A 24,896-nucleotide genomic window follows, 5' to 3' on the forward strand; every position below is an offset into this window, starting at 1 on the left:
CACTGGTATGGACCACTTGGGTGAAGTCCAGTCTCCCTTCATTGACTTTAGGAGTATTTGATATGTCTCATGGTTGAGTGAAGCACATGACTGTAAATCCTGACACAGCTTTTTTTTTTCCTCCATACATTTGCTCCTGAAAGCACGTGCACTCATGTCTTATCTCAAAGTGAAAAAAGACTATCAGAATTTGATTAACATCAAATACATGGGAGTATCAGACCTTTTATAAACTTGTGATAAATAGCCTTGGGCTAGCGAGACCATCCATGTTTGCCTACAATGTCTTTATTTCTCTCCACAAAAATCATGAAATGAATTTATCCTCATACTTTTTTTAATTCCATAAAAATGAAAGATTAAATCCTGTTAAATGTTTATAATTCTTATTTGTTCTCTGAATCTAAATGTATTTTCTCAGAGGTATGCTTAGGATTGTTGTCCTCTTGAAATGTAAATCTTTCTGCACGACTTAGATATGATACAAATTTTTTTTCATAAAGTTGCTCTTCCTTTTTTCTGACTGCATCAATCCTCTTTATCCTGACTAGTTTCCTAACGCCCGTCACAGAAACACAAACCTGCAGCATAGTGATGCTCTCACCTGTTTGGTTGTGGGATGTATGATGACTGTGTGTGTATCTGTGTGGACAGATAGTACAAAGTTAGTTTAATTCGATCAGAAGATTTAGCCTCTAATGTCCTTGGGAGTTACTCAAGCACCATTTGGTAAAATGTCCAAGTTATTGCTTGTCCTTGACTAAGGACTGGTTTCTTTTTGGCTGTTCAGACATAAATGCCTGTTAGTGAAGTGAGACTCACCAACCTCCTCAGAGAACACACAACTTTGCATCTCCTTCATAGGGACCATTGTCTTGATGGTTAGGTCAAAGGCCTTTCATCTCTGATTAATTAGTCTGTAGGTGTCTTAAAACTGCGTCCATCTTATATTAATATAAATTGCTGGGTTTGTTTAGGCTCTTTAATTGCTGATGAAGACCTTCTAGTTTGGTTTCACTCTGATATAAACACAAACAACTGCCAGACTGTAGCGACAGTGGGTCTGAATCTTCTGTCAAGGACAATATTCAGTGTTTTGAGTTTAATAGTTAGAAAACAAATCAAATAAATGTTTTCTTTTTGTAATTTCGGAAAACTGTGAGCAAACTGATGTGGGGAAAAATGAATAAAATTCAGATTAAGAAACTGTGAAAAGAGTCTGAAATTCAGGTCTGAAATCATAAACATGAGGATCATTTTTAAATTACTCCCGTGACTGCTAGAAAGTTGCATCTGATTGATTTCACAATGGTAAGTGAAATATTACATGGACGGGATTTTGGCAAAGTAAACTTTAGGTAAATGATTGGCTTGTTCAGTTGTTACCTACATACCTCCGTGCAGGAGGAATCTCTTCCTGCCTTTGACCTGCTCCCATGACCCACATAGTTTGCCTGTGACATGACTGTAAGCACAAATATGTTCAGTTCAGAATAAATGTATCTGAATAGTTTTACTTCGAAAGTTGATCACGTGCCAGAGAAAAGAGGAGTTTTGGTGCAGCACTTCAGTGTTGATCTGACTGTGGTGGCGCTCCCTTTAAGGCTCCAGCTGATATTGGAGGGTTTAGTTGATCATTAACAAGCAACTTAAGTTTATTTAGTAATGTGATGCTGTCGGGCAGCACTTCACTTCCTTGCAGGAAACAGTGACAACGTTCCTCCGCTGGGCACATCTGAATACAGAACGGCTGTAAACACCGAGCACAGATCTCAGTCCAGGTGAGTTGCATTTCCTACTGTTTTCTCAAATTAAAGTGAGGCTGCACACTTTATAAAAGTGCTGAAAGTTAATATAAATTTGATAAAATTGTAAATGACAGTGTGCCTTTAAAGCAAAAAACAAGAGAACAAAATAAAAATCATAAAGCCTTATAAGAAAGTGCTGTGAATGTGCAGAATATTTCCTTTGTATCAATACGCCACTTTCTATTGTCAGTAACTCTTTTGATGTCTTTGCTTCAGAATATGAATACTGTTTAGAGGAGGAGGCCAGGATGCAATGTTATTGTTAGTTTTAAAACTGAAACAGAAAACCTAACTTCAAGTAAAGTGACAAAGTACTGTGGTCAGAGCATCAGTATCTCTGACCCACAAACAGAAAAGAGCTGAGTTCAGTTGACCTTATCTCAAAAATCATTAGTAATGTTTCAGTATCTCCCCACTGGCACATATAGGAGTTTATGTTTATGGTGTGTTCCTCATTGTCATCACGTCATGTTGTGTTGCAGACTGGACCATCTGACCTCTGAAGGCCCACTGGGTGACAATCACCTGGGCTCATCTAAATCTTTACCGTTCACACCCAACCTGGCAACGTCGATGTGTACGAGCTGTCAGAAGGTGAGAGGATCCCAGTCATGCACGTACACTCACGTACACTCACGTACACTCACGTACACTCACGGTCACGCTGTCCTGCAGACTTCCTTATGATATGATAATTGTAGCTTTTATCTGCGTCACAGTCCTGCTGACAAACTAGTTTAATATTAATCTCATAATAAGTGCATAATTATAAACATTTGCTACATTTCTAAACATTTCATTGTGTTTCAAGAGAAAAGCTAGTAAGACTTGGTCAAATTCAATTAAATTAGATAAGATTTGTCTGCTCTTTTTTCTTAAAGTTTTCTTATTTTGCTCATATTTTTCCATACTTCCGATATCTTGAAGCTCGTCTGTCTTTTCTCGTCCCATCTCTTCAGGAATCTCCACAGCCATGTCTGTCCACAAGCAGACGAGACTGGCATTGCCCAGTGTGCCTGCACACAGCCAGTTTCCCAGTCCAGACCAACTGTGGTCATTTATTCTGTGGTACGAGATCACACACGGACAAAAACAAACCAAATCAAAACAAAAAAACAGACTCACCCGTAATTGTGACTCTGTAAAGGATGTCACCAAAGTAGAATTATCTATGTTTCCAATCCTCTCAGGCTGGATTCATTTTACAACCTCTGTCACACCTGCTCACGTTTTGCGTCATACGTTTATATCTCGGTCATTCATTCACCAGGTCGTGTGATGTCGGTGCGTTGTAGTGGGATGTGTTATGGGGCAGGCTCATCTATTTGGCTCTTAATGATCAACTGTTGTCAGGTTTTCCTTTTCCCGGTCCTGCTTTTTAGCACTTTTACAACCCAACACTCATGTGGGTAAAATATACTGTACAACATTTCTCAGTGTTTACTGGCAACAGAGATAAATGGATATGAAAAAAAAACCTTCTTTTTTAACTTCTGAGTGAACTACAGACAGGGAAAGAGCAGCTCATCTTCTAAGCTTTACAAGATACACATCATTGAATGTGTGTAATATCTATTATTTATCCATGTCTCCAGGTTACAGTTAACATTTATGGCACAAATGTGTAGCTGTTTAACCTTGACATTATCTGCTACGGCTTACAAAACCATTTTTTTTCTATCACATGCTCACCTTAACCTTAACCTTGGCATATTTACCTTTTAACTCAGCCACCGAAGCACCAGCCCAGGGGCCTTGCCTCATGTTACTTGTCCTAGTAGCACTATAATCCTTTTTTTTTTTTTTTTAAATCATTCAGAATGATGGCTTAGGAGGTGTATTATTCCATAAAGTGTTAAAAGTTTTGCGTTTGATTTCCAGCTCCCTGTCTGCTCACCTACTGGAGACACGGCTCGTGGTTGGACGCAATCAGCTGTCCTCTCTGCAGGCAAAAGGTACAACCCACAACATGGCTTTGCACTTCATTATAAACACACTCTATGAATGTCAACATGAAATTAAAAACAGAAAATAAACTGCTGGTAATGTTTCAGGTCAGCGTGCTGCTGAACCTCTTCAACGAGAGCCAATCAGACCAGCAGTCAAAGGACGTACTGGGGGAAATCACAGACTACAACAAACGCTATTCTGGGGCCCCACGAAGGGTCAGTACTCCATCACTTCAGCGCCTGTGTGCAATTGAGTAAAGCTGTCAGGGGAGCAACTGCCTCTTACACCCTTAAATTTAACACCAGATAAGAATCCTTTCCTTTTTATAAAAGGTTTGGTAACATGAAATTCTCTTACGCAACCTCAGATTTATTGTTCGGAGCAACAGCCAGTGCCAGACGAAAGAGGATCTGGTTAACACCTCACGTTCACACACCCACGTCATGTGAAATCCCTTTTCTTTGAAATGCCACTGCTTTCCCACAGGGATATCGTTCATATTTCTAACATAAATTAAATTATGGGGTCTGGTGGGTGGATCGCTGAAATGTCTGGCAGCTAAATTCAAATGCACATAGATGGAGATTAAGGATCCTGTTCACCTTTGAGGCAAAAAGGCAAACATTTTAACATTTGAATGTGTGTAAATGTCTCCATCAAATCTGACTTGTGCCTCTACTTCCCACTGCCCCTTCCAGGTGTCGGACTACCTTTGTGACGCCCCCCTGGTTCTGCAGTTACTGCTCCGTGGCCTGGGCACCATGGGGGGACTTGTGTGGCTCTTCCTCTTCAGGGTGGCCCTGTGCTGCGTGGGGACTGTGGTGTCCATCTCCTTCCCTCTCGTGGAGCCTGTATCCTCATCATCAAGCCCCCTGGAAACAGACCCCTCCCTGTGTGGACTGCTGGGGTTCCTGGATGACCTGGTAGTGGTCATTCTGCTCCTCACCTGCGTTATCAATATCAACCAGCAAATGGCGCCAGATAGAGGACACTCTTCCAACGTGATAACCTGACAAAGTCAGGAAGAGCTTGCAGGATGCAGCTGGTGTCACCGATAGGCTGTTTGACATGGACTTATATTGGATTTCTGTCTCCTGACTCTTAAGTAGTCGGATGAGTGAACTATTGACTATTGACAACAACAAAGATAGTCTGGAAGTCAGGCGGAGTCCAAGCTTCTCTGACTGTGGACTTCAGGTCTGCTTGTCGATTGTTTACAAAGCTTTTGCAAGTGTGAAATCTAAAAATCTAAGGGATAAAATGCGCTGCTTTAGCTGTGGTTACAAATCCTCAACTCCCTGAGCTGTGAAGTGTTTTTAATCCACACTGAAGAGAGAAAAAAATTGAAATTTGATCAATACTGTATTTAAACTTGTCCCACACTGAAAAAATTTAAAATGTTTTTGTTATGTGTGACATACTGTCATGCTGGTATTATGGTCTGGATATCCCTGTAAATATATAATAATGTAAAAAGTCTGTTTTTATTGCTAAAATAAATATTTATATTCTTACATGTTTTTTTTCCCCCCTGACACATTACACAACACATGCCTTTTAATTCATTTATTAAGTTGTTTTTTCTCCAGGTTTGAAACTTCTGATAATGTCAGATCGTTTAGTGTTTTGTAAAAATACAAAATGTAACCAAAGTCTTTACAAAGTCATCAATTCTCAAGTGTCATTAAAAAATGATGCATGAAGACCAAAAACAGGTACTGCTGAAAGTAACCGCGTATTACTCTATTACTATTACTACTGAGACATACATAGTACACTGACAAAACCAAAATGATGTAAATAGACCATGATCAATCTGTGTTGCTGCACCAGGCTGCTGCGTTGTTGAACATCCTCAGCCAGGGTGAAGGCGTGAGGGAGGGCCGGAGGTCCCGGGGGGCCCAGGGCCACTGCCAGCCCAGGGTGCAGCGCTCCGGGTGTGGCATCATGGCCAGGTGTCTCCCGTCCCTGGAGCAGAGCCCTGCAACTCCCTGAGGCGAGCCATTGGGGTTTAGGGGGTACTCCTCAGTGGGGTTACCCTGGTCGTCAAGGTAACGGAGCGGGGAAAGTCCACTGGACATAATCGAGTCTTGGGCCTGGGAGCTACGGAACTGAAACAGGCCTGCAGGAGGGAGAGAGAGTTGGGATTAAATCAATATGAAGCGCAGCTGCTGATTACAGAACATAGTGACCTGTGGCGAATGAGTCAGCAAAATTAATCATTGTGCAAGATCGAAACTTCCACACTGACTAACCTGCATGTGCTAAGTTACGGTTTAGCATTTCAGTGCTTTGATCTGCAGTTACTGAAGAACTATATTTGTCAAACGTGCGACCTTATGGGACGCAACCTCCTTTTACAGGAGCTGAAGTGGCTCGGACTTTACCTTCTCCATGTGCAACCCAGACTCCCAGAGCAGATCCCTCCATCCCTCTGAGCCAAATGGAGGGAGACTCCCGGATCCCAACGCTTACAAACCGCGACTCAAACCTGCCAGACTTATTGTGGGTCAGCACCACCTCGGAGCCTGTGCCCAAAAAGCAAACAAAGAAGAAAGAAGAATACGTCACTGTTGTTTAAATCACAACATCGTGGCTCTCTTTTCTCTCTCCTCCTACCTGCTCCTTCCTTTTCCTCCCCCACCCAGCCCAACAGGGCGAGCAGCTGGCAGCCGTTGCACACTCCCAGACTCACGGTGTCTTCCCTCCGCTGGAAGCGATCAAACTCAGCCTTGGCTTTTGGGTTGTAGGTGACAGTTGCAGCCCAACCTTTATGACAGAAATATAGCCCACACCAGAACAAAAAAAACCCAAATCAGCATCCGAACTAGGGCTGGGCGATATGGACCAAAAGTCATATCTCGATATTTTCTAGCTGAATGGCGATACTCGATATATATCGATATTTTTTCTGTGCCATAATTGGGGTATCCCCCAAAACATTATAGCATAGGATCTCTGTTAGCTTCATTTTTTTCTGAGGCAAACCCTTAAAAAAACAGTCTCGTTTTAATACAAAGCCTCGTGCCAAATGTCACACAGGTACCTTTATTAACAGAGGTCTGCACAATATCAAAATGTATAAAACAAAAGAAATAAAAATAAACTGCCTGCATATATAGAATAAAAATGCTTCTTGAATAAAATAAAACAAATATCCCTTTCCTGCATAACAATTAAATTCAAATACACTGGGCAATTAATACAATAAGACAGTACCAGGCAGACTTTTCCACTGAGGTTGACAGTTGTGCAAATAACAAAACATTTGTGCAAATCTCAAATAAAACATTCAAGTCAATTTGTCACAAAATAAGCTATATCAAAAGTTTTTTTTTTTTTTTTAAATCGATATAAACGATATTGTCTCGTACCATATCGCGTTTGAAAACATATCGATATACATTAAAATCTCGATATATCACCCAGCCCTAATCCGAACGGGGTCCGTGGATGAATATGTGTGGTTTCACTAACCTTTAGCTGATCCCAGGACGTCGGCGTAGCTGAACCCACCAACAAACACAACTGCTTTGAAAGGCTCAAGGGTTAAAGAACCAGAGCACAGGTCCTGCATGGTCACATCCCAGACCTGCACATGCACCATGAGGGTTAAAAATGGGAAACTTTCAACTAACCGTTCATTAAGCTTTTATTATTATTATTATTACTAATGACCTCAAAGCCAGCCATGTATAGAGAGACGGACATCTCTCGATCTCCATTGCTGCCCTCTTCTCTGACCACTGCGACACGTGGCGGCCCTGCAGCTGAAAGAGCAGCGTATCATTCCCAGACCACCGATCAAACAAACTGATTTCAAAGATTACATTTTCATCGGTGCAAATTTAATCTTACTAAGGTGACGGATGCTGGGTGTTTCAGAGGGGTCGAAGCTCAGTTTAAAGAACGGCTGTGTCCTCTTGGTTAGCCCTTCCTCTTCCTGTTTAACACAGAGCTCGTTGGCTTGAAAGCACTCCAGACGGAAGCTTGTGTCCTCCCAAACTGCCCTGAGGTCAGGCAGCGGCTCTCTGAGGACCTCCTGTCCATCCACGCAGACTCTGACCTGACAAGTAAAAGTGGGATGACAGCGGTCACGACAGGTGAGGAGAACAGGCTTTTCATACACTTGGCGGTGAAAACAACTCACTGTAGCGCCAGGTCCGAAGCCACAGGTTCTACCGATCTGCAGGCACTGCACACCTGCGTCGCTGTACCTCTGACAAACAGCTTCAAGGTCCAACTGTGAAACCTCCAGAACCAAACCAAGCTCCTCGCTGAACAGAAGATCCATGACTGCACAGGTAACGTGATGCAGAAACACATAGTTAATCATGCAACTCCAAAAGATAACAGGGAAACAAAATCAAATGACTCAATCACATCAGTCACCTCCGGCTCCTTGTGACGGCAGCTCAACATCAATCCCACGGTTTCCAGCAAACGCCATCTCCAGCAAGCAGGAAATGAGACCTCCGTCGCTGATGTCATGCCCTGCACTGAGCAGCCGATCTGAGAGAACAGAAATAAATCCATCACAGTTCCTTTCACAGCAGCATTACACATTTAAATTATTTTCCATCATGCCCAAGCATGTCAGAATACTGTGCTGTACTGAAATGCACACTATAACCACTAGGTGGCAATGTAATCACAGCACAAAGTCTCAACATTGACAGCCAACTAAATTAATCCAAAAAACATTTGTTCACAGACAGAAACACAGTCGAGACTATTAAATCTTTCATGCGACTTCAGACTGACCCTGCATGAGTTTTTGAGTGGTATTGAAGCAGGAAGTCAGTAGTTGTGGCTGGTCCAGGTCAGGAGAGCAGTCTCCGAGCTGGCTGTAGCACTGAGAGAGGGCAGAGCCTCCGAGACGATGGTTGCCTGGACTGAGAGGAACCCACAACAGCACACCTGCACAGAGACAAGAACAGGTCAGAGCACGGCGGCTTGTTAGGAGCTCTGTGACGTCTGGGTGGAGGAAAAAAGAAAAGCTCAGAACAAGTTCTGTTTCTGCCGTCAAATATCAATTTATTATGAGCAGTTAGATTTGAGGAACTGTATTTGTCTGAGTTAGTTATACAAGTGCACACTAAACCTTTGCCATCGGGATCTTGGAGATCAGGCGTCACCGTGGCGGTGATGTCAGGACAAACGGCGTATGCAGAGACAACCAGAGCACCTGCAACAGAAGCAGAGGATGGTTGGTTTCATGAAACTCCACCTTCCTCACACACATGCACACATCTGGAACCACGAAGCCAAAGTACCTGGAGCTTTGACGGTCTCTTTCCCCACCCGTGCTGCCATACTCAGTGAGTCCTTGCCTCCATCGACAGCCACTCCCAGCTGGCTCATGACCTCACACATGGCTTTGCAGGCCTCCCACAGGCAGGCCCCCTCACCACGCAGCTTGGCAGCCCACATCCAGTTACCACTGCACTTCACATCCTGAGACACACACAATAAATAAAATGTATTATCTGGAATCTGTGCAAGTTTTGATCACAAGAGGACCTGGTACACAGCGTTGCCATCTAATTAAGCACACACATAATTACATACACTTGACGATTGGAAAAGGAATATCTTTTTATTTCCTGGTGCCATTTATGCAACAGTGACCCCACCTTCAGTGCCGTGATTCTGGCAAACACCAGATTGGTCAGAGCCTCTCCTACAGCCATGCGAGCCCCCGCTGCAGGACAGACGAGCCCTTTAATTGGCTGCTCCCCGATGGCCGTCGCTGCCCCTTCCAGACTGAATGGTGACAGAGCAACAACAGCCACGTCGGCCAGTGGGGTGTGAAGAGGGCCGACGCACTGTTGCTGGGCAACCAAGCCAGTCACGGACCGGTCCACCTGAGGCGGGGAGGGAGAGAGGACGTGGAAAGTTACTGAGAGTCGACACTGATTCATGTCTACAGGCAGAAGCCATGCGAGACGAGAATGTAACACGCAACCTTGTTGGTCAGGTAGCGTTTGGAGGCCACGGCCGGCAAACGCAACACTCGCTGCAGAGCGTCCTTGACCGTCAGCCCGGCGGGAAGCGTCAGCGGCTGAAGCGTCGAGGCCACTCGCTCCATCCTAAACTCCTTCTGCGGCATCTTTCCCAGAACCCACTCCAGCTGCAGGTCGACAGGATGACGCACCTGGTCGGCCTGATCTCCGCCGCTTCTCTCATCATCAACCAGCACAATCTGTGGGAAAAATTACAGAGATTAAAAAAAAACAAAAAAAAACGATAACTTGAAGTGTCGTTTTATGTGAGGTTCAGACTAGGGCTGGGCGATATGGACCAAAAGTCATATCTCGATATTTTCTAGCTAAATGGCGATACTCGATATATATCGATATCTTTTCTGTGCCATAATTGGGGTTTCCCCCAAAGCATTATAGCATAGCATCTCTGTTAGCTTCATTTTTTCTGAGGCAAACCCTTAAAAAAAACTGTCAGTTTTAATACAAAGCCTCGTGCCAAATGTCACACAGGTACCTTTATTAACAGAGGTCTGCACAATATCAAAATGTATAAAACAAATGAAATAAAATAAACTGCCTGCATATATAGAATAAAAATGCTTCTTGAATAAAATAAAACAAATTCACATACACTGTGCAATTAATACAATGTAGACAGTAACAGGCAGACTTTTCCACTGAGGTTGCCAGTTGTGCCAATAACAAAACATTTGTGCAAATCTCAAATAAAACATTCAAGTCAATTTGTCACAAAATAAGCTATATCAAAATCATAAAAAATAAATAAATAATAAATTTAAATCTATATAAACGATATTGTCTCGTACCATATCGCATTTGAAAATATATATCGATATATATTAAAATCTCGATATATAGCCCAGCCCTAGTTCATACTATCTAAACCTCGCCAGCATGTATTGATCAGTATTTGTTTGACGAGCACAGTAGATGCAGATTTATGACACCTGCCTTGCCATCTCCTGTGATGTTTCCCACGAAATCAACGGGACACTTCTCCCGCTGACACACCCTCTCCAGGAAGGGCCTGTCTGGTGGGAGGAGCAGAAGAGCGTTGCTCTCCTGATACTCGGCCCCCCACAACTCCATCACACTTAAGGTGGGGTCACCTTTCTATACCACAAAAGATGAACAGGAAACAACATAATTTAACCAAGATGATGCAAAGCAGAAGACATCGATCTAAAAAAAAGGAAGTAGATAAATATTTTACGAGTAATCCTATTGCTTTTATTACCTTGAATCTACTGCAGTGGATCACAGCTCCTGCGGGCTCACTGAGCTCTTTGAGCACATTACCTGAAATTGAGAATGTGGCTTAATAGCTTCACTTTGATCTCAATCTTTAAAGCTTATATAAATCATAAAAATCTTCCACGGCTCTGGTACCATTCCCTCCTGCCCCCTGGTCATGAATACTGCAGATTGGATTCCTGTCACTTCTCTCCAGACAAGCCCTGAGAGCACGATTCATCTTCTGCTCCATCTCGGCATCTCCTCTCTGGACCGCCCCGAGATCCCTGTCGCTGCAGTTGTCTCCTTGGACCTACAGGCCAAGATTTAAATCCTCAGTAGAGTCAGCGTGTGAGACCACTGTGATTTAGAGAAGAGTACGTACTTCAACGGAAGAGGCTGCTCCTCCTCCCACACCGATCCGGTACACCGGTCCTCCGATCTTCACCACCTCCATTCCTTATTGATGAGAGCAGCGGAAGCAGACGGACGGTGTTAGTCATCGATCAATATGTACGTAACTATATTCGGCATTGATTAGACTCAGCCGACACACTGAGTTAACGTGTTACCTGGCCGGGCTTCTTCTTTCTCCACATGTGTGTCTACGATCGACCCGAGACCACCGCTGAACATGATCGGCTTGATCCACTCCCGTCGCTCCCCGTCAGCCAGACGCATGCCGAAGGAACGGGCAAAGCCTGGAGGAAGGTGGTGGTTAGGGTTGGGTATCGATTCAAATGTCAAGAATCGATTCGATTCCGATTCTTAAGATTCAGAATCGATTATCATGATTCGATTCAATACGATATTGATTTGGCTTAGTGTTATTTAAAATGTTTTTTTGAGCTGTTGCCTGAATTATATGACTGTAAAATAACTAGTGAAATAATAATTTCACAATAATTATTGTGAAATAACTAAGAAATAAATAACTCAAACAGGCCTTTCAATATCCATTTAAAGTGCAAAAAAGAAAGAAATTGCAACAGTTCATGCAGTAAACAAATAATTTTAGCTTATCTAATTTATTCTGTCACCACGCACACATATTGCCATGAAGCACCTGGCATTTTTCAGAAGTGTCATGACAAACTGTGTGTCCGACTACTGGGATTAAAGATCACCTGGCGAAAATGATGGAAAAAAAAAATATATATATAAAAAAATAAATAAATATCAAAAAAATAAATAAATCGATCTTTAGACATAAGAATCGATTTTTAGGAATTAATATGAGAATCGATTTAGAATTGGAAAATCGATTTTTTTCAACACAGGCCTAGTGGTGGTGCAAAGTTGGTAACACCAGATAATACTGACAAGAATACTGCAGTTTTGTTTACTTCTGTAAGTGAATGTCATGCCGTAGTGAAGATATCACATGTATTCCTTTATTTTACAGTAATGTTTTGATTAACAGTGATTTTTAATCCAGTACTGCTGCAGTATGTGTAGTGACAGGTTACCTGACAAGACAGGTTCTCCAAATTTGTTGCCGTAATCAGACGCTCCATTGCTGGCCTCGATGGCAACCTGCAGAGGAGGTGCAAAGCTGGACGGGTACTCCCATCCCTCCCCTTCACACTCCCAGGGGAGACGGTACCCTGTGATGGAGGACAGAAGGCGTGATGAATGAAGAAGCCTTAACATGCTTGACGCCTGAATATGAATATAACCTCATTCAAGCAAATGTAATGTTGTGTTGGCACAAGGCGACAGGTCCGGAGCTGCATGTTCTCATGTGAAGATTAAAGTATAAGAATCAACAAAAACATAGCCTTTCACTGCCGACATTTCAGGCTCAGAAGATCTGACTACAATAACAGACGTATATTCTGCCAAATTTACGTGCCGCTATTAATGTCTTGGATCTTCAATAAATGTATGACATCATTATGAGCCAATCAGAAGCAGCTGTGGCAAAGCAAAACGGGCTCTGAGGAAGTAAAATTCTAACTGTTTGCATTAAAATGTGATATTCAGTTATATGTTATTATTAAAAGTCACAGGGTTTAAAGTTTCTTTTTAATGTCCTTGGATTTTAATCCCTTATTTTAGTTTTTGTTAATATTATTTGCAACTTTTTCAATGTTTGCTGATTGATTTTGGAATTTAAACATGAATATAGATGCTAAATATTTGCCGCAAGGTTGTAGTTCAAAAAACATTCATGACCAGACTAGTGTGCGGTATTTTATTCTGAAAAAACATTGGGCAACATCCATTTCAACACCTATGCCTCCTCAGGAAATAAAGAGAAATGTGCTTCCTCTGAAATCCAGTGGACTGTACATAAAAAGATGGATGGAAGCCAGAAAAGCAAAGTCATCATCAAAGATTTCCCTTCTCTCAACATGTGAAACATCTCTCATGTTCCATGCATTGTGTTCAGATCTTATTTTGGGAGTGATGAAGATTAAAAACAAGCACATTAAGAGGATCAGCCAGGGCTGGGTGTTATAGTAAAAGAGGCTAGATTGAGATGGACTGGTCATATAAAAAGGAGCAAGAATGAATACATCACTAGAGGGATGCTAATGTTGGAGCTGGCAGGCTGGAAAACAGCAGAAGTAGAGATTCCTGGATGTGGTGAAAGAGGATATGAAGATGGTTGGTGCATCATTGCTTTGATTCATGTCACCCTGGTCTCTAACAATGTTCACACTCCTTAGGGTCTAATAGCAGGCAAAAATAGGGTTGTTCTAACTCCCTTTATCTTCTTCACATCCCAACCTGTTCAGACCAGGTTTAAGACTCAATCATGTCCTCGGTGGCCCATAACTCTCCGCCAGAACCTGGAGGCTTCCTGTTTCTTTGCTCTGGCTGCATCTGGTACCATCATTATTTACACATATCACTGATTACATTAACACTTTTCATTTTCTTCTACCTGTTATTTATGTATTATGGGCTTTCACAGTTTTATGATGCATTCTCTGCAGTTTTTCATACATTTTATGTTGCATAACTGTAACAGAAAGTTCTCATCTGTGTTATGGCGAAGCCTTATGATATAACATGCTGAATTTAATTTGCCGCCTTCAGCAAGGAACACTTTTTGGGCTGAAATAAAATAAAAAGATTATCATCAGTCGTGAATAGATGCAACAGGCAGTAAAGGTCTAACCTGGGATGTGCAGGTTTCCAAAGCAGTACCCAGCAGTTCCGGCGATGACGTGGCCCCCTCGTCCAGCACTCTGCACGTCTCTGATACGGCCTCCCGTCCCCGTGGTGGCTCCGCTGAACGGCGCCACACCTACAAGGTCCATTCAGGAAGGGTTGAATATTCTGTTCTGCTTAACGCGACACGAGTGCTGGCGTACAAGCTAGCACGAGCGTTTATGGTCCTGACCGGTTGGGAAGTTGTGCGTCTCAGCGGTGAAGATGACGTGTCTTCGCGAAGGCCGCGTCTCATACGGACTCGCTGCGGACGGGTCTTTTGGGTAGATGCACTCGAGCTCAGTGCCTTTGATTCCACTGGATGCAGAAACACATTTCACGCGGTCAGTGTGGACAGCGAAACAGAAAAATGAACCCCAAACCTTTGGTCTGACCCTTCACCTGCTGTTGTCGCAGAACTTGATGACGTTATTCTGGTTGCTGTGCCGCTGGGTGTCCATTATGAGACTGAACAAAGTCTCTTTCTGCTCCAGACCGTCAATAAACATTTTCCCCCGAAAGAACCAGTGGCGGCTGTGCTCACTGGGACGCCGAGGGAAAAGAGCACAGAATAAAATAAAATACAAATTCAGGAAACAAAAAAACCACAAAAGCAACACACACACAAAAGACACAAAGCACTCCCGCTAATTAGATCAATCCCACCTGTTGGACTGGGCCAGGTCAAAACACTCCACACTGGTGGGGTTCCTTTCAATCCTCTGGAACATCGATGTGTAGTAGTCCAGGTCCCAGGAGTCAAATGCCAGACCTGCGCACGATGACAAAAACACATAAAAAGCCAGCAGGAGGTGCTTGAGCTGAATGTTTCTGCATCACACAAGTCAACTTTTCTGCAGTTACTGACCTTTAAAATGACCTTTAAAACTCAGACATCAACACACATGAAAAAAAAATAAAGTCAACTACAATGTGCATGCTTAAAAAACGAAAAGATAAATCCAACATCTACTTGGTGCAGTTTTGTTTTTTTTTCTTGTGCAGATTAACTGGATCGTTTCCACAACATGTGAATTTAACAGGGGCTCAAAATATGAATTAATCATTATGCAATGTTTACAAGCCATTTTAATGAGTCTCATCCCCTCCATTAGTTACCATTTTTAGCTCAACTAGGGAAGCTGATAATCAAACGAGTCCTTCAGGAATCTAAGCAGCTTCAGACTGAGTTTTAATTATTCCTTTAATAGGAGCGGTTGAGCATGGACGAGCCTAGAAAATATGCACCGAAACGAATCTCATTTATTTGATCTGCTAGAGAATATTAATGATGTTGAGTGAAGCAGCAGAGGATGAATATAATGATAGTTTGACCCCAAGCCTGTTCATATGAAGCAGGGAACGACCACTGTCCCAACATAAAAAAAACTGTCAGTGCTTAAAAACATAAACGTATTATCAGACAGTAAACTTGAACTTGTTGTTTGGCAAAATCTGAGGACTCGTCTCTGAGCATTCTCTGCATTTTCTGATATTTTTTTTAAACAAGCTGCTTCTCTTGCTGAGAAAGCACAAGGCAGAATGGGTATCTAGATGTTATTATACATACACTGATAGTTAGGGGTGGGCAAAAATATCGATATGGCAATATATCGCGATACTTTTCCAGCCGATTCAATATCGATATTCAAAATTTGAATATCGATTTTTTTTTTTTTTTTTATCCCCGATCTTTTTCCCATTATATCACCCAGTGCTCCTACCTAAGTGACAGTCCTGGGCATTGCCACTCTCTACCAACCCTGGGAGGGCCCTGCACTGAGCTCAGGTTTTATTTCACGTTTTATTTTATTTTATCATTTATTTTTTATATAACACAATTGCCTGTCCTTAAAACATGAAACATACTGGACAGAGGTTTATTTATTTATGGATTTATATCTATACTGACTGATCACTGTGCCTGTCCTTGGTTTTAGTACCCATCTTTCTTGTGTTTATTATCATTTGCCACATAATTAAAGCAACCTCATACTAAATTTAATGTTAATTTCATATGATGTAAATAATATGAAAAACATATACAAATATGTTGTAACTTTAGCTTGTATAGTTATAATAAAACATTGTTTTGACTCAGTTTGTCCCATAATTTGTCACTATAATCTGATGAACGTACAACTCGGATTTTAAGATTCATCACTATCATCTGATGTACATATATACAACTTGGATTTTAAGATGTGTAATGCATTTTGAAATTTTTCGGTGAACTATGTAGAATATAATAATCGGGATATCGCATAATCGGGATATCGCAATGTGTATCGTATCGTGGCTCAAGTATCGTGATGCGTATCGTATCGTGAGGTCCTTCCCAATACCCACCCCTACTGATAGTGATTTATGGTATCATCATTGTATCACTGAGCTCGCACTCAACATCTGGTTAAAACTTAAGAAGTCGATCTGACTGATTTAAGCCTCTGACCTTTAGGTCCAGTAATGACACACTGAACACACACATGCACGTGCCAGTTAATCAGCAGCACCCCTGGCGTCCTGTGACTTCAACCAGCTAAGGAGTAATGTCATGCATCATGTGACACTCACAAAGTACTTACACATAGCTGCAGGACTGAGAGACAGCATGAAGATAAAGAAAAGATGAGAGGCAGGTCATGGTGCATTAGATCCAGTAAGAGAACTGGTCTGAACAAGAATAGTAAAGGCAGCGAGGGGGAGGAGGGGGGAGGCCGGAGATTGCTGGAACAGCATCAATCTCACCCAGATCATCGTTGGCCTTCTCCAAGGCGGAGCGACCGTTCTTCAAGATGTCAACCTCAAACACAGGCTGCGGTTTGGTTTCCACGGCGAAGGAGGTGATGGGATCGTGATAGACGCACTCAGTCATGCTGTCATGAAGGCACTCAATCAGCTTCTTCACCTCTCCACTGAGCTCACTCAGGTTCCCGCCAGTCTCAGGCTGAGGAGACAGATGAGTCACTTCAGAGCAAAGCAGCAGGGAAACTAAACTCTGAATCAATGCTCTACTGGATTACTCGTGAGTGTTCCCACCTTGACGAGAAACCTTCGAGAAAGCTCGACCCGAGTGACGTTGACGAGCCCGGCACTCTGGCAGATGGACACGGCGTTCGTGGACCAAGCGGTGGAGAAGTTCAACCTAAAAATGCAGCAGAGAAAAACAGTTTGAGAGGCTTTTTTTCGGACTTGCACTCCTGTGCAACATTTTGTACAATTCATCACATGTAACCCAACCGTATCTGTTCAAACATTCCTCATTCTCAGTCACAAAAAGGTTCTTAGAGCAAAAAAATCCTAAAATGATCATGAATAAAATGACATTCATGTCAAATATCAAAACAATAACATTGAAACTTTTTGATGAATGAAGCTAAGATTACGAAAAACAAATATGCATATAAATCAAATCTATAAAACTCAAGTCTAAAAATGTGGGCTAATTCTGCAGCTACGACTCTTGTTATACCTTTTGTATTCCTAACTTAATATGGTTGTAACTTAATAATATAAAAGTTAATAATAAATATATTGGACATGCTCATTTTGAATAGTTTAGATGTGTCACAATCAAACTAGACCGTGTGGAAACTTCAACTGTCTAACGTCCACAATAAATCACTGACTGGATTATGTTCATCTCTGTGACTGGCTCAAATCCATCGACCTAACAATGCACATCTCCATGAACATATAGACCCAGACATGAGAGATTCCAGCTTTTCCTCTTTCAGAAGCCGTTTTCCCTTAAATTAATCTCCGTTCCCATACCATACAGAGTTTTATTTTACTTTCTTGAGACAATCTGATAAGTGATCAGTAGTTGTCTCTTCTGGTCTGCAGCTGTGGTCCAGTGGGTCAAGTCTTCTGCGACACGGAGGACAGAAAAGCCTGACTCGCTGCTCTGCTTTTAGATCTTAGTGGTCCCGCTCCATTGTACAGTTGGGGTGGCACTTTTCCACACGCTACGAAGCTCTGTTGCAGAGATTTATTTGATTGGTGAATCAACCGTGAATCTGGGTCTTCATCTGGGACGTTTTGCACATGCAGAACTGATTGTATTTTCAGACTTGCAGAACTACCTAGAAGATTTAATTATTTCTTATACATTTGATCCGTCTTTGCAGACATAAAGATCTGATTTCCCTTAGGACTTTTTTTTTTAATCACATAAAATGATGGTGATTTGAATAATACATGTCCAAACATTTTCAGCGTTGATTAGAAATGATCACTTACATTCAACAAATGGAAACAAGTGTTACTACCTGGGTCCAATTTCCACCAGCTTTTCTCCGGTGGCCTCTGTGAGATTGGGTTTCTCAGACAACGGTTCTCCCTGCAGGGGAGGACGAAACAGCCAGAGGAGAACCTCCTTCTGCTCGGCGCTGAGACTCTCACATCCTGCAGCAGAAACCAGGAGCACACAATAAAAACATGGAAAAAGGAGATGAATGGAAGCGAGAATATAGATGAGAGAAAGTCCCAAGAAAACACAAGAGGCATTCAAACTCACGATGGTCTTGATTAGGGGTGGGCAAAAATATCGATATGGCAATATATCGCGATACTTTTCCAGCTGATTCAATATCGATATTCAAAATTTTAATATCGATCTTTTTTTTTATCCCTGATTTTTTTTCCCCATTATATCACCCAGTGCTCCTACCTAAGTGACAGTCCTGGGCATTGCCACTCTCTACCAACCCTGGGAGGGCCCTGCACTGAGCTCAGGTTTTATTTCATGTTTTATTTCATTTTATCATTTATTTTTTTATATAACACAATTGCCTGTCCTTAAAAAATGAAAAATAATGGACAGAGGTTTATTTATTTATGGATTTATATCTATACTGACTGATCACTGTGCCTGTCCTTGGTTTTAGTACTCATCTTTCTTGTGTTTATTATCATTTGCCACATAATTAAAGCAACCTCATACTAAATTTAATGTTAATTTCATATGATGTAAATAATATGAAAAACATATACAAATATGTTGTAACTTTAGCTTGTATAGTTATAATAAAACATTGTTTTGACTCAGTTTGTCCCATGAATTGTCACTATAATCTGATGAACGTGCAACTCGGATTTTAAGATCCATCACTATCATCTGATGTACATATATACAACTTGGATTTTAAGATGTGTAATGCATTTTTAAATTTTTCGGTGAACTATGTAGAATATAATAATCGGGATATCACAATGTGTATCGTATCGTGGCTCAAGTATCGTGATGCGTATCGTATCGTGAGGTCCTTCCCAATACCCACCCCTAGTCTTGATGTCCACATTTTAAAAGAGTGGCGTCTCACCTGTCAGCTCCACGTTGTAGCAGAGCTCAGTTGTGATTGACAGATGCGGGCAGAGCTTGGCTGCTCTCTGCAAGGCTCGGCCATTCAGGGCTTCATTACTGTAGAACCTCACCACCGCCATGGCTGAGGAAGAGACGGACAAACACATCCAGACATGGCTTTGTAAAATCCTTCGCAAAATTATGATTATTCATTAACAAAAAGGCTTCGCACTAATACAACTGCATTTTCTTTAGAGGAGGATCAATAAGTCAGCGACCGAAGGTCAACACTGATCCTCAGTGGTTTGAGAGCAAATTTTCTGACAGAGGTTGACCTTTGTCTGCAGATCAGCTCAAGACTCTCCAATAACGAGATCGCTGCATTGTCACAACAGAGCGGTAGTGTTTGAGTTATATTATATTAGATGCACTGACTACAGGATCAGAAACTGTAATGCAAAAATCCTGCTGGTCCTTTGGGTGTTTTGATCCCTACCCATCATCAATACCATCAGGGAGAATTGATTTTAAATTCATTCTGCAGCTTGAAATCAAAAACAAACACCAAGCCAGAGATATGAAGGACCGTGTGCAGCGACTAGAGGAACAAAGGGTTTAAAAAAATGTGCTATGTCCCCAACATATCCCTGATGTCATCATGAAGACAAGACACAGAGGACAGACTTAAACCCTTAAAGCCTGACAGAGGAAAAAATACATAGAAAATTCCTGTTTTTTTCAAATCTGTTTATTATATATTGAAATTTAAAACACCCCACATGTTGTCATTTTTTTGAATAGCTGAAGACATTGCTATTTTCTTATTTTATATATATATATATATATATATATATATATATATATATATATATATATATACACACACACAAATGGGAGCATCCTGAATTATAGGGTTAAGAGCAAGGGAAAAAATGTGCAAGATAGTGAATACAATAAAACAATAAAAATATTAGAGGGATTTATTTTATTGCCATGAATGAAATTCAGAGATTGATTTGTTGCATGAATTTGTCTTACAGTACTGTGTTTTTTACTTAAAAAATATATAATACACATTTTAAACTTATTTCATGGATCATTCACTTCTGTGGTTATTGCAGATCTGCCCTGAAGTGTGTGTGTGTGTGTGTGTGTGTAGGGTCCCCCTGATTGTGTGCATATAGTAGGTCACACACACCACGGTCAGGAGCTTTTTATTAGTGCTTAACCACATGAAGCAAACTACACCCCCTGTTTAATTTATCTCTCTCACACACACACACACACACACACACACACACACACACACACACACACACACACACACACACACACACACACACACACACACACACACACACACACACACACACACACACACACACCTCTTAACACTGCACCAGTGATGTGAAGCATGAATGATCATAATCAACCTCGTCACAGCATCGATACATCTTTCCTTTTCCATTCTTCAAACGTGCGAGGCAAGACAACATTACAACAGCAAATTAATGGACTGCTGCATTTACAACATGTTTGCATAAAAATAAACTTTCTGTAGTTTCCTCAGTTGTGCTGCTTGGCAGCTAGAATTAGCAGAAAGCTAACTTACGTGCAACAGCTTCTGCGGTTTGACAGGTTTTAGTGAGATATGTTGATTTGCTGCTCGGGCCTGGAGTCCTGGAGGAACTGGTGGTCCCGCTGAGAGGACTGGAGGAGGTTTGGATGGTTCCCGGTGAGAGAGTGAGGGAGCAGGCTGGCCAGCATGAATGGACCTCACTCACGTGGGGACCGCTGACTTTACAACGCATGCGCAGTAGAAGGCCGTTTTGGGACGGCCATGAACGTCTCACGAGAAGATGTCATTGTTCTGAAGATGTCAGAACATTTTCTCTTTCAATCTATACAGCACTCTATGAAATCTTACATTACCAATCCATCAACCCAGCTATAAGTATAGTTTTTGTTTCACAACAGCTTTTAATGTGTGATTTGTTTCTTATCCTTTATCTTATCTTTTATCTCTTATCTTTTTTATCCTGTAGTTTTTTTATTTTAATTGTCTTGCTCTCAATCAGGGGTGCAGATCCGATGTCAGGATTGGGGGGGGACACCAACGTGATTTTAATTTTTCATTTTTTGCCAATATGCGACTCATACCATGCCATAAATTGGTAAAGGCTCGCCAAAAAATACTGCAAAGGGAATCATTTATTGTGCTTACCTTTCTTGTTTATTTGTCCGAAACAGCCAACAGTGTGTGTCACTGCTTACTTAACTGTTATATTCGTAAATCATAATTTTAAGGGTTTTGGGCATGTTGTGTCTACTCATCTCAAATTCTTCTCACCATCTTCCTTTTATCCTATGTGACTACTTTATGCACGATCAATTGATATATGGATGAAATATGGAGCCCTAAACAAGTTGTTTAAACTAACTATCATGTTTTAACACAGTTATGGTGGTAAACAGTTCTAAAAAAAAAGGATCCATTGATTCTGTACACCTCAAAATGCACCGTGGATGTATTATATTTTTAGAAATATATTTTTAATAAATATTCTACATATTCAACCTTTAAGTCTGAAAATACATTTGTTCAATTTTTGAATAATTTAGGGTATTTTTATTGGGGGGGACAATTCATGTTTTTCAGAAATTGGGGGGGGGGGACATGTCCCCCCCGGGATCTGCACCCATGCTCTCAATGTTTTATCTTTGTGTCTGTGAAGCCTCTTTGAGATCTTTTAAATAAATTTGATACATTAGTTTCACTGTCTGATTTTAAAGCTCTTACAAATGCATTTTTAAATGACTCTGTTGGTACTTGTCTCTGTCCTTAAGTATTGTAACTTATTTACTGCCACTGTTTTGTGAGTTATCTTGCATTGCCTTCTATTTCTGTTGTTGTTGATGTTGTTTTGTCTGTAACTTTTAAAGCTGCCATTTTGGCCAGGTCTCCCTTGAAAAAGAGATCCTCGATCTCAATGGGAATAACCTGGTAAAATTAAAGGTAAAATTAAAAAAAAAAAAAAAATGTGAAAGCGCTGTATAAATACAATTGTTTATTATTATTATTATTTTTGGTATAGTGTGGCTGACTTGGACAAGCCTTGGTGATTGTTACATTTATATCACTTTATAAGTGTTGAATCTGGGCTCATAAACATGATGTGCAACTCCTCTGACCTGTTCTGGTGATTGTTGCTGTATACATTTAAAAGATATCTGCAGAAACCAATGTGAAAACAGAGAGGACGTCAGGAACCACAGTCTTAGATATATTTAATAAATTAAAGCCAAGGTACAAAAAAGAAAAAAAAAATACATTTCATTTATCCCACCCCTTCACCACCTAAAACTCTCAAGCTAGCCTTAGACAAACAATGGTAATTTTCTCATTTCAAACTAGGACCATCAACGGACCAGGGATCAGAGTTGAACGTCAACACATTCATTGCTCACATGAGAAGCAGAGAAGCTCACTTCAGACTTAACTCCTGCCTAAGGTATCAGTCTAAATCACATCTTTCTGCAGTGTCTCTCACATCCATAATTTCATTTTGTCCCCTGAACCCCACCCACCCAAAACACATACATGCTACATGTCTGCAGGCACCTCGGATAAGACAGTAGGATTAGACTAAGATATAGTTTTATCAGAGACCGCAAAGTACATTTCAATGCTGAGTGTTATTAGACGTCAGTTGGTCCTGCTGATTCACTAGGTGGTGTATTTTACAGCCCTCGCATCACGTCGTCAGTAGTGTCTCAGCTGTGATGGGTGAGCACAGAATGACGCGGTCAGTGACTTTTCCAGTCAGACATGTCTTGTAATCCTTCCTGGCTCTCTCCAAGACGGTGAACCCGATGAGCGAGAGGACTCTGGGGCACCTGTTCACAAGCAATTTGATAAGAGCAACCACTGCTGTCAATAGCAGACTGATTGATGAATCTGGTCATTGATTATGAACATGAAAAGGACGTGGTATAGATAGGTGCAGCTGCTGAGGTGAAATACTGGAAGTCCCGGCTCAGCTTTTTTTTTTCTTTCTTGAAGAGTCGCCTTGGTGAGCGTGGTGTGAAGAAATGAGGCTCTCTGAACCAAAGAAAGGAAAACTATGCATTTGTACTGTAGGTCCGATATAAGTGCACTGAATAAGTGGAAAAAAAAAAGATACATTTGTCCACGCACACATGCAATCTCCCATTCATACAGGTATGAACACACTCATACACTCAAATTCACAAAGTGTTCAGCAATAACCGTTAATATGCACAACTTGATTAATATTTTTGCACAGTTACAGTGACTAAGCAGTCCACTGTCAGGATAATAAATTCCTCCGTAAGCTCAGTTCATTTCTCTGCTTTTTTCCCCTCTTTCCACAACTCTCCCCTCTCTTAGTTGCTATGATCCCGTTTCCCTCTAGGCATCACTCTGGGCGGTCCCACTTTACCGCAGGGACCACTGCATCTACAACCCGGGGGGACTGCAGTATGACTGGATGGAATTTTATGTACATGAGGTACAGCCCCATAGATCGAAGGCTTGGCGAGAAATCACTCATTTTAGTCCAAGTTACGTGGTCTTCAGCTCCTCTTTTCTACTCATACTTCCCTAAAAGGTCTTTAATAAAAATATATATATATAAATTCAGAAAACAATTCACAATTTGGCAAATGTGTGGAGGTCAAAAGGGGCATTATTGTTCTGATATGCTTTCTGCAGAGTCCCCTCCTAAACATCAAGCCTTCTCCTCTCACTAGCAGCAGCTGGACTGAAAACCACTCGTTCTATATGTGTATACATATACATTTATATAAGTCATTTGATTTACTTTGAAAATTAATGTCAAGTAGCTACGTACGATACCACTACCATTTCATATGGATGCTAATCACCAGCAAACAACCAAGGAACCACAGGAAGATTTAGAAATGCAGCACAAGTCAGAGACAGAAGGAGGCATGAGACGGCATGCTGGGTGTGCCGCTCAAAGCCCTTCCAACAGAAAGACCTTTAAAGAAGAGATAAGGGGAGGGACAGAGGGAGAGAGTTAATCATATAGGAGAAAATAATCCGAGGAGCAGAGAGGATGGCCTCCATGAAGCCACCAGGATTAAAGTCTGTTGATCTGATGGCAGGTCTGTGCTGGAATGGCTCCACGTCTTGTCCCGTGACTGGGTTGGGTCATCGTTACAATCATTTCATATCTTCATGGGGATGGAGAGAACTATGTTGCTGTGGCATCCAGCTGGTTTGCACTGAGGTCAGAGGTCACAGGTTAGATGAGAGTTCAAGGAGTGAATTTCAGTATTCAGCAGCGTACTCTGTCCCATGGAGACCTCGGCACAGTAATGTGAATTCCTTCACTATGTCCTTAATTCTTCTCTTGTTCACTCGTTCTCTGTGTGGCAGAAAAG

The 24,896-nt window shown here is 41.5% G+C and overlaps 3 protein-coding genes across 5 annotated transcripts in view; 1 reads left to right on the forward strand and 2 right to left on the reverse strand.

Annotated features, from left to right (window-relative positions):
• The first annotated feature begins 1,619 nt into the window (after positions 1-1,619).
• On the forward strand, positions 1,620-5,233 carry si:dkey-183n20.15 (RING-HC_RNF170 domain-containing protein). Its single transcript, XM_061737829.1, has 6 exons — positions 1,620-1,781; positions 2,291-2,402; positions 2,768-2,876; positions 3,690-3,763; positions 3,863-3,973; positions 4,457-5,233. Exons 2-6 carry the CDS (start codon positions 2,382-2,384, stop codon positions 4,769-4,771), a joined length of 630 nt encoding a protein of 209 aa, XP_061593813.1. The 5' UTR covers positions 1,620-1,781; positions 2,291-2,381; the 3' UTR covers positions 4,772-5,233.
• Positions 5,234-5,315: 82 nt separating this feature from the next.
• Positions 5,316-21,270, reverse strand: pfas (phosphoribosylformylglycinamidine synthase). The gene is made up of 28 exons (XM_061737828.1): positions 21,079-21,270; positions 19,486-19,608; positions 18,433-18,568; positions 17,201-17,306; positions 16,910-17,108; positions 14,828-14,933; positions 14,564-14,704; positions 14,355-14,479; positions 14,130-14,258; positions 12,469-12,606; positions 11,572-11,700; positions 11,385-11,458; positions 11,156-11,312; positions 11,004-11,065; positions 10,718-10,879; positions 9,727-9,963; positions 9,395-9,625; positions 9,035-9,215; positions 8,863-8,946; positions 8,523-8,678; positions 8,151-8,270; positions 7,909-8,054; positions 7,617-7,824; positions 7,437-7,528; positions 7,236-7,350; positions 6,378-6,527; positions 6,146-6,286; positions 5,316-5,880 (listed from the first exon to the last, which is right to left on the reverse strand). The coding sequence occupies exons 2-28, from the start codon at positions 19,604-19,606 to the stop codon at positions 5,570-5,572; spliced, it is 3,957 nt and encodes a 1,318-aa protein (XP_061593812.1). The 5' UTR covers positions 19,607-19,608; positions 21,079-21,270; the 3' UTR covers positions 5,316-5,569.
• A 1,467-nt stretch (positions 21,271-22,737) lies between these two features.
• LOC133458191 (importin-13-like) overlaps positions 22,738-24,896 on the reverse strand; it is a 31,670-nt gene continuing 29,511 nt past the window's right edge. For all 3 annotated transcript variants that reach the window (XM_061737831.1, XM_061737832.1, XM_061737830.1), the window contains one exon: positions 22,738-24,880. In XM_061737831.1, the coding sequence (XP_061593815.1) occupies positions 24,784-24,880 (97 nt within the window). In that variant the 3' untranslated portion in view covers positions 22,738-24,783. The remainder of the gene's footprint in view (positions 24,881-24,896) is intronic.

This window comes from Cololabis saira, chromosome 13, assembly GCF_033807715.1.
Source record: "Cololabis saira isolate AMF1-May2022 chromosome 13, fColSai1.1, whole genome shotgun sequence".
Taxonomy (NCBI): domain Eukaryota; kingdom Metazoa; phylum Chordata; class Actinopteri; order Beloniformes; family Belonidae; genus Cololabis; species Cololabis saira.